The following is a 14269-nucleotide window of genomic DNA, read 5'->3' as shown; positions in this document are numbered from 1 at the left end:
AAACTGAACTTTTGTATACCATACATTTATGTATATAAATCTAAGATAGAATATATATATATGGCACACGCACAAACACGCACACACATACTCACAGACATGTGTGTATGGGGACTCATTGATTTAGGGGGGCTGGATGGGTTGATTTGCCCGAAATTTTACAGATAAAAACTGCCCGAATTTGGGGGGGGGGGATTGCCCCCCTGCTCCCCCGGGTCGTACGCCCATGCTCACAGATACACGCACATAAACACACTTTCGCACACGCATACGCTCACACACACGCAAACACTCGCACACACACACACACACACACACACACACACACGCACACACACACACACACACACGCACACACACAACCCCTACACATCAGCTATTGGGAGTCAGCATCAATACAAAACTTATAAAACAGAAGTTAGAAACAGTAATACGTGATCACGGCCGTATCCCTGTACAATGTAGAGTCGAGTGGGCATTTGGCGAAAGAATGGTTTATTCTATATGCAAACACCATGAACCCGTCCGTCCGACATTTAAAATGTTCACTCCTATTCTGTACTGGATTCCAAACTTCATAAGAAACCATACAAGGAGTGACCATTATGCTAACCACTAATAAGGATGGTCTCATTGGGTTTTTGTCAAACATTCTTCGAGACAAGTGGTATTAATCATATGTGGATTCTCAAGAATTCCACAGATTTACTTGAAATCATTCACTCTCAATCCAGATCAAGTTCACTAATATTAAAACATTTAATTTTTCAAGATTATACACAACAATCTCCCATGACAAACTGAAAGAAAAACTCCATTCCTTAATCAACGGAACGTTTGTTACAAAAAACGCGGAACGAAATATGATATATGTCAATTCTTATCTTCCGTTGATCCGGCCGATTCGTAAAGACCGAGACTGAATCCAATGTTAACGCATGTGGTGAAAAACACTATATGCAATGTATGAACCAAACTATTACCCATAAATATCAGTACTGCAATCCATCCCTCAAAGTATTAAAGGGACATTCCTGAGTTTGCTGCAATTGTTAAGATGTTACCGACTAATAGAGACTTTAACGATTGTAATTACATATCAAATATATTTTTTCTGCATAAAATATCAGTGGCTGTATATTAAACGTGTTTCTGATCGATCAAATATTTATTTCCTAAAATATATTTTTTTAAAAATCGTACTTAGTATTTATTTAGGCTTCTTACAAATATTAAGAGGACAAGAAACACATTGAATATACAGAGATACTAAACAAGAAAATATATTTAATATGTTTAATCGTAGAAATATTCTATTAGTCGGAAACATCTTGCAATGCAGCAAACTCAGGAAAATTCCTTTAACTGAATAAAGTGGAACCTTGCATGGCTCATTTTCGATAAAACGGGATGTCTCGCACACAATTGTAATTCTATGATGCATGTTTCAAGCACACGGCTACAATGGTACTTGATTAAATAAAATTAAATTATATTTATTGTCCAGATCAAACTAATTGTTTTAATAACCAACACTGTCACATGTATCACCAATGGCAGGACTGCTCTATAAATGTTAGGTGCACCTGGAACTTGGACCCAGCCGGATGTTATTTAGTTTAGTACTTGTAACTTGCTACGCTTACTCACTGAGCCGTTAAAGGAGTAGAAGTCAGTGTCGAGGTGTCATCCTAATGTCTTAGATTTTAAGCCACCGGCAAATGTAGAGGGTTTCCTCTCTAAAATAATATGTAAAAATTACCAAATGTTTGACATCCAATAGCCGATGAAATAAATAAATGTTCACTAGTGGTGTCGTTTTAGGTATTGCCAAACAGTCTTCGAGACAAGTGGTATTAATGACACGTGGATTCTCAAGAGTTCCAAAGATTTACTTAAAATCATTCACTCTCAATCCTTATCAAGTTTACTAATATTAAAACATTTAATTTTTCAGCATTATACACAGAAGTCTTAAGGAAAATTTCATTCCTTAATCAATGGTGCATTTAGTACAAAGAAAGGGGAACGAAGATATAAATATATAACTATCATTCACGGATCTGAACAATTCGTAAAGACCGAGAGTGAATCCAGACTAAAGTATACTGAGACAGACGTATATCATATGCTGGACACTGACAACATGTAGGTCAAATTTGGGGATAAGAACCATCCTCTGTGGTGTTGTGGTTATGTTACCGGACTTCAGACTGGTAGATAATACTGGGTTCGTATCCTACCTGAGGCATTGGGGGTATTTTTCATGCCAGTACCGGCTCCAAACCAGACTCAGTGCACCTCTAAGCACAATGGGTAGATGTATAACCACATACACCCACTTCGTTATGGGCGTCTCCCGAGTGTATGACCACACAATGGCGATGAATACCCGGCATACACTGCAGGTTCCGTGTATCCCAGGCTCGGGTGATACCGAGATAGCTCAACTAACAGCAAACTTGTAGAACGGCCATATCAAGTATTCCCATATCAAAATGGAAATATCGCGGCTTCACCATTCATCTCATCATCATCATAATAATCATCATCATCATCCATGCTTGTAATGAAAAACAAAATGGGGATACGACATATAGGCAGGAACTAGGAATTTATATGACCACCAACTATGCTCCACTACTCTCTCTCTCTCTCTCGATCTCTCTCTCTCTCTCTCTCTCTCTCTCTCTCTCTCTCTCTCTCTCTCTCTCTCTCTCTCTCTCTCTCTCTCTCTCTCTCTCTCTCTCTCTCTCTCTCTCTCTCTCTCTCTCTCTCTCTCTCTCTCTCTCTCTCTCTCTCTCTCTCTCTCTCTCTCTCTCTCTCTCTCTCTGGATATATATATATCTGACTAATCTGGTTAAATCATAACAAAGGAATAGCGCTAAAACTTTTAACTTGACTTTCCGCTACAGTGGCAGATCTAGCGTAAAACCGAGCAGGGGTCATAAGGAAGCTGTCGATGCTGAAGGGGTGGTGTTTAATTTTGCTATTTTAAAATATCATAACTGACAGGGGCAAATACTTGGTGTTTTTGTAGGCAGGAGTGAGCACTTAAAATGGCACCTACAGTATTCAAAATCGATGAAGGGTCACAACGAGACTGTGAAACTGGTGATGGGGAAGGGAGTTGTGTGGTGGTAATTTGGTAAATTTTAAATATCATAACTGGCAATGACAAATGCAGGGTTTTCACTTAGTAGTAGTGCAATTTCATCCAATTTAGTTCCATGAAAAAGAGTACCTCTTTTCTTTATTTTATTATGTTGGTGTCTGAACAGACTTGACAGTATGCTTATGAAATATTGGAAGGGTAACATTGCCTCTTGATTTTGGCATATCAAACTGACAGATGCATATCTGCTTAGCTACAGGCAAGACCATTGTTTGCTATGCCTGTGGTACATATATTTAACGAGAGTAGCCTCCCCTCCATTAGCCCATGTGCTTAGGAGAGTGGATAATTAAAATTGCAGGGGGCGAAGTATCAATTTTATTTGCTTAAATCCTGTCACAGAGGCTGTTCTCTTCATGTCAGGTGGTATATAGCACCTACTGTTAATAATTTAGTCAGTGCTTGGCTTTATATTTGTACTGTCACCAATGTATAATCAATAGTGGTGAGATACCTTAAAATGACGCCTGCAGTATTCAAAAGTACACTAACATGTAATAAATATATATTTAAATATTCCACCGAAATATCAAGCTGACCATTGTAAACATGTTCCCGGCTAAAACCAATAAATGCATTATATTCATCCACTAAACACTTGATTTTTGGGAGAATTTCGAACGTCGTCCTCTTACTTCGGGAGCAGTTCTCACGCTTATATTGATAGAACAAAACTGACTTGACACGATCAATGAACTGAATTAACCTCGCGTACATTTCTTGTATTGTTTATTAATATACATAGAGCCATACCCCTAATCACCCACCCCAACATATTTTATGTGTGCCTGTCACCCCACAACACAACTTGCGGACAGTGCGGGTGCCTCCTCCAATATATAACCCTGGCTACACAAATGCCTACTCACCCCACCTCCTACAGTATCTGATAAACAAACGAACGAACAAACAAACAAACGAACGAACAAGCTATTGAATGTCCACTCAACATTTGAAGAAAATAATTCCTACGCACGCAACCTCCAACTTCATCAGTCATGATGAACAAACAAACAAATAAAAGAATAAAGAAGCGATCAAACACTTACCTTTATATCCACTCAACATTTGAAGAAAATAATGCAACAGGACAGCACAATAGTTAGATGTCATTAGGTAGTATTAGATCCATGCACAGATATTTTACATTTCTATACACTTATAATAAATCTGCTTATAAATGTCAAAGAACGATTCTGTTCGCACATTTCTGAAGTTAAACTAATTTCTGAAGAATGTACGTAGTATCGTTTTCAAATCAATAAGCATTGTTGACGTCACGTCAAAGGATTTTGACGTTTTATAGTAACGTTCTCGGCAATTTTCGTCACTTAAGGGAAACTGTCAAAAACCCATTGGAATGCGCACACCCAGACCCTTCCACTGGATCCGCGCCTGACGGGGAATAAAGGTAGCGCAGAACTAGGTACAGTAGTAATCCATTGTCCATCACCGGCAGGATTGATGATGCAACAAAATATGGAGTACATAAAAAATGCGTGCACTAAAACTATGATCCAATTCTTTGTCAAATTCAAATTGTAGACGTTCGCTCATCCTTATTGGATGTTTTAGTATAGGAAATAACTAGTTAATGACGTAGGATAGGATAGAATATGTTGTATTTAACGACGCACTCAACACATTTTATTTACGGTTATATGACGTCGGACATATGGTTATGGACCACACAGATATTGAGAGAGAAAACCCGCTGTCGCCACTACATTTTCGATTAGCAGCAAGGGATCTTTTATCCCACAGACAGGATAACACATACCACGGCCCTTAATATACCAATTGGGGTGCATTGGCTGGAGCGTGAAATAGCCCAATGGGCACACCGACGGGGATCGATCCAAGACCGACCGCGCATCAAGCGAACACTTTACCACTGGGCTACGTCCCGCCCCCTTAATGACGTAGGGTATCGGCTTTATCCTCTGAAGGTAAACATTGAAAATTTCCCATTGGGCCTGAACAGGTTAAAGCCGATATCCTACGGTATTAACTAGTTATTATTTTTATCATGCAGTCCATACAAATTAAAGGGAAAAGCTATTATTTCTTCTTTGTTTTAGCTATATTGTACGATGACCTAGAAGTCGAGCGATTTTGTAATGTATTTATGTATGCGACGTAGAAACAAATTATATTCTGCAGGTATATGTTTATGACTTTGCTTTAATCGGTCATCACAATCGGTAAATAGAATCAGTGGTTACAGGATACAAATACAATAGTAAATACAATTATTGGGATGTTGTTGTTTTTCTTGTTGTTTTTTTAATTTTGGGGGTGTGGGGGGGGGATAGGTACATTTAATTAAAGGTAAAATCATTACATTTCGCAAGAAAAATTAATATTTTAGTCATGGAGCTCTAAGAGAATGTATCTTAAAGCTGCATTCTTGGGATTTATATATATTATTTAACCATTTATAATAGACAAAGCGTTTCGTCTACACCGGCAAGAGGCTATGATTTGTTATGAAATATACAAGAAAAATAATGTAGATTTAGCATAATTGTAAAGGAATTCCTAATTTAGGTGTTTTAATGCATTTTAATATTATGTAGCTACTTTGCAACATGAATGCAAAAATATTTAACTTTCTCCAAATGAGGGGTCATAGTACCTCTATGATTCCCCCCCCCCCCCCTTGATTCGCACCTGCGCTATTTTGATGATCTTATATAAGAATATTCTGCAGGTATTAACAGTTTCCGATCCCAATCTATGCAAAACGACAATGGTTTCCAAATTAAACTGTATGTCTTCAGTTTCCTAATAGTCATCTTTCCTTTTATGTGAAGCAATATAACATCTGCTCCAGCTTTTGGTGTCTACATATTACAACGTCTAAGGGGACGCTCATTGTATGCAGATCTCCAATAACGCCATATTATTCTGGCACACAAGTTGTGCAATCAGGTTATGCTGTCCAGGAACTGGGTGTTTCCAAACAGTGTTATGGTAGACCTTTGGAGGCTATATTTAGTAAACACTGACCAAAATGATGGCTCATGCTATTCCATATTTTGAACTTGTACATACTGTTTCATCTCTTTGGTGAAACTATTGCACATTTATTATTTTTCCAATCTTTTAGATGAAGTGACAGACTTGACAGCTGTGATTGCAGTATTCATGACGGGTGGGGCAGGATATGCTCATCTTTAGCGAACACCTGATAGCATCACTGTTTTGATAGTGATTTATGAGTGCATGTCATCACATATGTACTTATTCTATTGAAGGGACATTCCTGCAATTTTTAAGATGTTGTCGACTAACAGACACTTTTTGACGACTGTAATAACATATCAAATATATTTTTCTGCATAAAATATTAGTGGCCTTATATTAGACGTGTTTCTGATCGTTCTAATATTTGTACTAGGTTAAATTTCATTTTATTTCCTAAAAAATATTTTAATTGAAATTAATTATTGAAGACAAAATCAGTTTGGGCTTCTTACACATATTAAGACGACCAGAAACACATTGAATATGCGGACACTGATATTCTAAACAACAAAATATATTTAATATGTAAGTTTAATCGTAGAAATATTTTATTAGTTGGAAACATCTTACAATGCAGCAAACTCGGGAATGTCCCTTTGAGCTCTGTCCGGTGCTAGTTATAATTTAGTAAATTAGTCTGGAGCGGCAGTCCTCTTTGTTGTGGTGCATGAACGATGCAGTCTCTAGGAAAGGATCTCCTCTGGAGTAACTGTTTTCTTAGAGACGTGGTAGAGATTCATGGAATCAACCACTATTTCGCGAAATGCTCATTCGACCTCACATCATGTATTTCGGTTTTGTCGTTCACATTACACAGACCTCAGTATGAACGTTACAAACATTTATTAATGGGTGATAAACAGGTATACGTATATTTAAGGTGATTGTTTACAACAGTTAATGGTTTAATGAGTGAATGAATCGATGGATGGATGAATGGATGATGGATGAATGAATGAATGAATGAATAATTGACCGAATAAATGAATACAATAATGAATGTTACATATATTAAACGTGTTTCTGATCGTTCTAGTATTTGTATTAGGTTAAAGTTCATTTTATTTCCTAATTTATTCATTTGTTTTGTACGTACGAAATTATTTGACGACAAAACCCAGTTTTGGCTTCTTACAAATATTAAATATATTTAATATGTAGGTTTAATCGTAGAAATATTTTATTAGACGGAAACATCTTACAATGCAGCAAACTCAGAAATGTACCTTTAAAGAACATTCTTTATAAAATTGTCTCGATAGCTGAGAGCACATCTTGGCAAGGCTGCAAGGTGCGGGCGATTCGGTGCCACAGGTTCGTGTCCCAACAACGCCATGAGACAATTTGTGCGATGTTACGACCCTGGCTAATCACGTACTGTACCAAATACATATGTATTGTAATGTTAAACGACGCCCCAGCACAAAATACATAGGTTATCGGGTGTCAAATAAGATGTTTAATACCACATATGTATTTGTTATACAATAAGATATCTTTTCTATCGATGTAATAATTAATGAAAAAGTACTGAAGGTAGTGACACGCATCTTAATACAAAATTAATTATATGGATGTAAAAAAGCCTTGGGATAAAGAGATACTGGATCAGGGAGTGGGATTTACTTTAAAAGCGGAAGACGTATCCATCAAACTGACCACTTATTTCCTATATAAGCGTCCAGCTTTCCAGTTATCTTCACCATATCCTCAGCATCTTCCGTAGCTACCACTGCAACGACCTAGGTAAGTGAACACTTAGATTTCTCTTTAATAGCTGAACCTAGATTATTTCGAGGTAGGTGCCTCTTTTGTTTAGTATAAAACAAATGTTTATGTACGATTAAAACGTTGCCTTAATTTTAATGTTTAAAATATAACCTTCGTCACAATCCAGTGCATTACATCTAATGGTTATTTTATTTCATCTATTCATATCTATGTATATAATGTTTTAACCGCTTATTTAAGGATATTAACAAACAACAATCTGCTAGACCTTTCCAGTGAAGCCTAACTCTGTTTTGTATTTTAAACCCAGGACCTTCCTTCATCACCAAACTTTCACCAACAGATCTAGGGTTATGTGAACGGTAACCCAATGATGTTATAGTACAGTACATCCCCCGAAACGCCTGTAAGAACATTAATTTCTATTTCAGCCTTCAAGATGATGAAAATCATAATCCTCGCCTTGGTTTGTCTGTCCATGACATCTGCCGTCATGAAGGGATACGGCTACGGCCTGGGCATGGGCTATGGCGGCATCGGATACGGAATGGGCATGGGCTATGGTGGCATTGGATACGGACTGGGCATGGGCTATGGCGGCATCGGATACGGAATGGGCTTCGGTGGCCTGGGATACGGATTGGGAATGGGATACGGTGGCTACGGAATGGGCTATGGTGGCTACGGAATGGGCTATGGCGGTTACGGACTGGGTATGGGCTTTGGCTACGGATACGGCAAGAAGATGATGTACTAGTGAGTACAACTATTAACCTATTTGTCTGTCTGTCTGTACGTCTGTGTCTTTGTTACTTTTTAATGTCTGCAAATCTAATACTAGTTCATCGCTCGGACCACTCTTCCCCTTTAAATGTACAAAGTGTGGATATAAAATGATCTTTCCACAATAAACATTAACTGTACAACAGACAGAATATTCTGAAACTGAATTTGCCCATTCTGGAATCTGAAAATATATGGGCAGGATATGTCTTGGTGGTAGTGCTCATGCCTGAGATGTGATGAAGCCTACCTTTCATCCCGTCAAAATCGTGACCCACAGCGTGTATATCAAAAGTCATTGTTAGTACCATCATATATATATATATATATATATATATATATATATATATATATATATATATATATATATCCAAAGACTTTTGATATACACGCTGTGGGGTAACCATATATATATATAAACATCCTTTGCTGCTTTTGTAGTAGGTCTAGCCAATGTCGCTTCGGTCCATCCCCTCGCTGTCTCTCTCTTCCAATCTCTTTCCATACCTTGTTGGAAATATATGTTAGACACCAAGGGCCGTATGCACGCTTTGTAGCCCATATGGTTGAAATATCTTGGTTCATTTCAAATAGTTACATCCCACTAGAACGTAAAGTGGGAGTAACACCTCGACGTCATACGAATGGCGCACTACGAGCTTACAGACCGTCAGTCAAACGAGTTCAATGATATAGATTAACATCGATTATGGGTAATAAATAGGATAGTAAAGTCACTACCATTTTGTATCACGTTTATGTCTTTAGTCAAATAATTGTCATCGTCTCTAGATAAATCTCGTGACAACTGAACATTATTGCAATCGGGAGAAACATGTTACGAAATGGAAGCTCGTTTAATAAGCTATAAATATCCCTAATTGTATTTACAGATATTGCCATTAATATATTCACATGCTAATGCAGTGACGAAATACTAAGTAATGTTTGAAATGAACAATTATTTGAAAAGTAACATAAATATTTATTTATTTAACAAGTCAATAAATGTATATCTTGCGGATACATCCATTCTAGCTTGACTGAATTTGTTTTCAGATCGTATCTATGACACTGACATACGGAATATCTACAGACGTCACGTGACAGCTGAAGACACCATGCCATTATGGACTCCCGCAGCAACATTCGTGTATATCCTTAGTGAAATAAAATTTGCATTCCAAAATAATTATATGTTATTATTTCAACAGTTTATTCTAGAAAAGACACAACTCAAGCTTACATTTAACTTCCACTAACGTGGATTGCATACCATACATCTATTTGTATGTATTTAAGAAGTGCTACTTAATGCACTCGACTGAGGTGCTTGGGTCGCAAGATCGAACCTCCTGGGTTGACCTAGGTGCCATTAAGCTGTTTGTTTTCATCCAGTGTCCCACGACTGGTTTACCAAAGACCGCGGTATGCACCGCCTTGTCTATTGGAAACTACATACAAATGATTCCTTGCTGTTTTCTTGGTAGAAAAGCCCTTACTACTAACGGGAACATGTAGCATATATCAGTGATGTTAAGACATCTTCAGCTGCATTCAAGGACACATTTGTATCACAAAACAGGCACTGTGCAATAAAAACAATACTGTGTTAATGTCAATACGTTAATTGATTAACACTCCAGATACATTGCTGGAGGTAGGTTGTTGGACAGACTGGAACAATGCCACTAAAGCAGGCAGTATATATTACATATCACAATAAAGAGTTTGGGAGGGACGTTTTATTCCTCTTTTTTTTCGATTTGGACAATATCCTCTTTCGGGCCCAGTGGTAAAGCGCTCGCTTGATACACGGTTGGTTTGGGATCGATTCCCGTGGGTAGGCCCATCCGGCTATTTCTCGTTCCAACCAGTGCACTACGACTGGTATACGAAAGGCAGTTGTATGTGATGTCATGTATGTGGGATAGTGCATATAAAAGATTCCATACTACTAATGGAAAAATGTAGCAGGTTTCCTCTCCAAGACATATGTCAAAAATCGACAAATGTTTGACATCCAAGAGCCGATGGTTAATAAATCAATGTGTTCCAGTGGTGTCGTTAAACAAATCAAACTTTAATATCCTCTTTCAGTTACAATTCTTACCAACGTGTCATTTTTTCCACAATTACTTGCACATCTAGTGTCGTAATGTGAATATATCTAATTATATCTAATGCTTAATGTAAATATATGACATTGAAATGCTCTTGAATTAGAGTTATGCAATAAATTACATGAATATGTGGATGGGAATCATGCACACTTTTATACCCATGGCGCGAACGCACTGCACGGGCACATCATACAGAATTTCAGACATGGGTGCGCTGAGACAACCCATTTGTTGAGATGTACATGTGTTTGCATGTTTTACCACTTTGTTGTGGCCTCTAAGCGGAAGTACCATTACTCATAATGAAAACCAAATGCTACTTAGGAAACCTCACTCTGGGCCTAATCCACGAATGCCATACATTCCTTCTTTCATAATTAGTGTGTTGGACGGGCAACGTTAACATGTGTAGTACTAACAATATGAGTGACCCTTCAATAGTGACGCTGAGTATATATATATATATATATATATATATATATATATATATATATATATATATATATGCCATACATTCCTTCTTTCATAATTAGTGTGTTGGACGGGCAACGTTAACATGTGTAGTACTAACAATATGAGTGACCCTTCATTGAAATGCTCTTGAATTAGAGTTATGCAATACATTACATGAATAGAGAGAGAGAGAGAGAGAGAGAGAGAGAGAGAGAGAGAGAGAGAGAGAGAGAGAGAGAGAGAGAGAGAGATGTATATGTATGTATGTATATATGTATATATATATACACACACAGACATACATATACACATACATCTCTCTCTCTGTCTCTCTCTCTCTCTCTCTCTCTCTCTCTCTCTCTCTCTCTCTCTCTCTCTCTCTCTCTCTCTCTCTCTCTCTCTATCTATCTATCTATCTATCTATCTATCTATCTATATCTATATCTATATCTATAATATATATATATATATATATATATATATATATATATATATATATATATAATAATGATAATAATAATAATAATAATAACTGTTCAAAGGTTCCTTATTAGTCCTGTACCTGTCCAACCAGAGGGGACTGCAGGTTTCATCTATATCTTCTGTGTGTTTGTCTCTCCGTCCGTTGGTTACACATATAGTTTTTCCGTATGCTGTTTTTAGAATGCCTATAGATATTGAGCTGACATATTGTATACAATTTTATCATGTACTGTTACAGATCAAGTTTGACTTTCATATGACCCTTGAACTTAGTAGATAAGATAAGATATTTTGTTTTGTAATGCTTGAAGGTATTGAGATGGAATTGTGTATGTAGTTTTATAAAGTACTGTTTCAGATCAAGTTTAACAAGATTTACCCATTGTTAACAGAGTTATGTCCCTTGAATGTTTCAACCACATAAACATTCTGTAAAAACAAAAGTAAGAATAAGTTCATATAATTTAAATATTTTAATTGAAACGAGAAGATATAAAAATCCCCACATTCCAAGAGAAGAAATATACTGCCCCACTTTTCTAAATATTATTCAGACAAATGCAATTTCTACTGAACTGCAACACATCTCATGAATTAAGAAACACGCATTTACAATATATACTAATTAAAAACAACTATACATAAAAGATTGCCATCCAAGATGAAATTAAATTATATTTTTTAATGCTAAATCTCTCGATTAGAAATGATTGTGTTTATAGTCAATGCTCAGATAACGATACAAGATATAATATGTTGTATACTAGTTCATACTTAAGTTGACAAGAGTTGTCATTTACTCTACCACCTAATTTCACATTCACTTTTATCATTAATGTTAATTAATTATATGCGTGTTTTTGTGTATGCAACACAATGTAACACGTATGGAACACGGTGGGAAAATGTATCGGCAATCCATATACACATAAACATATTTGTAAAACGAACGTGGACTTAAATTAAAGGGATTTCTCACTCTATAAAATGTGTGCACTATTTGTTTTAATCAAATACGTACAGTTCATTAATTAAAATATTTCTCTGTGTACACCAATGCACGCATTCAGATGTTCTATTTCTTACAGAAGCTATAGAAAAAAAACCCGACGTTTGGCTCCAGTACTGACATTTGTTTTAAAAGTGACAGTCCTACATAAAGGAACGGCAACCATGCATAATGTATTGTGATGAGGACAAATAATCCTATAAACGAATCTCATCGTGATTCGTGGCTGTTAAGTTCAAAACTCCGTTTGGACTCAGCCTTGTACAGTGACGAGATTGAATAAGCTAATAGGAGATTCACATTCGTCATATAAAATATATTACATGCTATTGCCTAGAGTGGAGAGACGATTGAAAGTTATTAAAGGTGCAGATCCTAGTTTCAGATTGTGGAAATGGACACTACATGTCATGTTATGTTATTATTAAACTTAAACTCAAAATGTGTGTGTACTTTATTTAAAAGTTTGACTGTTAGTGTAATGTTAGTTTAATTATAAAACAAAGATCTAAGAGGTAATACATTCGTTATGCAGTTTTTTTGACAGGCGTACGGGATTGTACGCCCCTCCAAAATTTCTGGAAAAACTGTGGATGACCAGAAGCACGTCAGGTGTACGCAAATTAATATTCTAAATAATACTACTTCTAATTTAAATGATCCAAAACTGATTTCATAGTACGAAAACCCCCAATAAGTAGTGTTTGTCACCAATATCAATATCCTTGGGATAAAAACCCTTAGTTGGAGATCTCTTTCAACAGATACTGACATAGAGTTATTCATGATTATACAATTGTCGTATGCTACATAATAGTATTAATCATCGGCCACAAATATTATGACTACTGAATACATTTGCTACATCCACATATGCTATTCCTTTTAACACGCGGCAAGACTTTCCTATTGGTAGCAGTGCATGTCTAGTTTTTGATATAGCGGCAAGACAAGACGAGACTTTATTTACACTCACGGTACAGGAGGAATATATACATAAACATTTTGTTATATACACGTGACAAGATGGTTGAGAGTAAATACATTAATTACAATACATACACAAACACATACACAAACAATCACACATATCAATATATTATGTAATAATACAGATATTTAATACAGATATACGCGTATCCAAATATTTATAAACGAATATATTATTAAACGTATATGTGGTGCAGTATACAATGGTAATATTTTCTAAAATAGTTTTGGTTTTGATGATGCTTGTAGTCAAGGGCGTTCCAATTAATTAATTATTATATTTATGGAACATGCTAATTTCTTTAGGGTACTAAATCGTTTATTCTCCATTAGTTCTCCAAATTTATAAGTAGTTGGTCGCGTATAATAATATGGAACACTGACCCGAACGAGAAATCAATAATATGTCTATTTAGGGGGAGATGACCCTCCATTACCGAGCAAGGATTTCCCCTCGAAGGCATATAGCGTAGCGAGCCACTACGCTTTAGG

At 36.5% G+C, this 14269-nt stretch overlaps 1 protein-coding gene across 1 annotated transcript; it reads left to right on the top strand.

Annotated features, from left to right (window-relative positions):
* Window positions 1-8371: 8371 nt before the first annotated feature.
* On the top strand, window positions 8372-9862 carry LOC121383067 (keratin-associated protein 19-2-like). Its single transcript, XM_041512834.1, has 2 exons — window positions 8372-8692; window positions 9779-9862. Coding segments are annotated over exons 1-2 (318 nt in total). The 5' UTR covers window positions 8372-8375; the 3' UTR covers window positions 9780-9862.
* The last annotated feature ends 4407 nt before the right edge of the window (window positions 9863-14269 follow it).

Source organism: Gigantopelta aegis, chromosome 10, assembly GCF_016097555.1.
Source record: "Gigantopelta aegis isolate Gae_Host chromosome 10, Gae_host_genome, whole genome shotgun sequence".
Classification (NCBI taxonomy): Eukaryota; Metazoa; Mollusca; class Gastropoda; order Neomphalida; family Peltospiridae; genus Gigantopelta; species Gigantopelta aegis.
The sequence above is the reverse complement of the archived record's forward strand: the minus strand, read 5'-3'. Positions and strand labels throughout refer to the sequence as shown.

What these genes read in the sequence shown, in the direction of transcription:
- LOC121383067 (XM_041512834.1), top strand. Translation starts at nt 8,376, where the DNA reads ATGATGAAAATCATAATCCTCGCCTTGGTTTGTCTGTCCATGACATCT.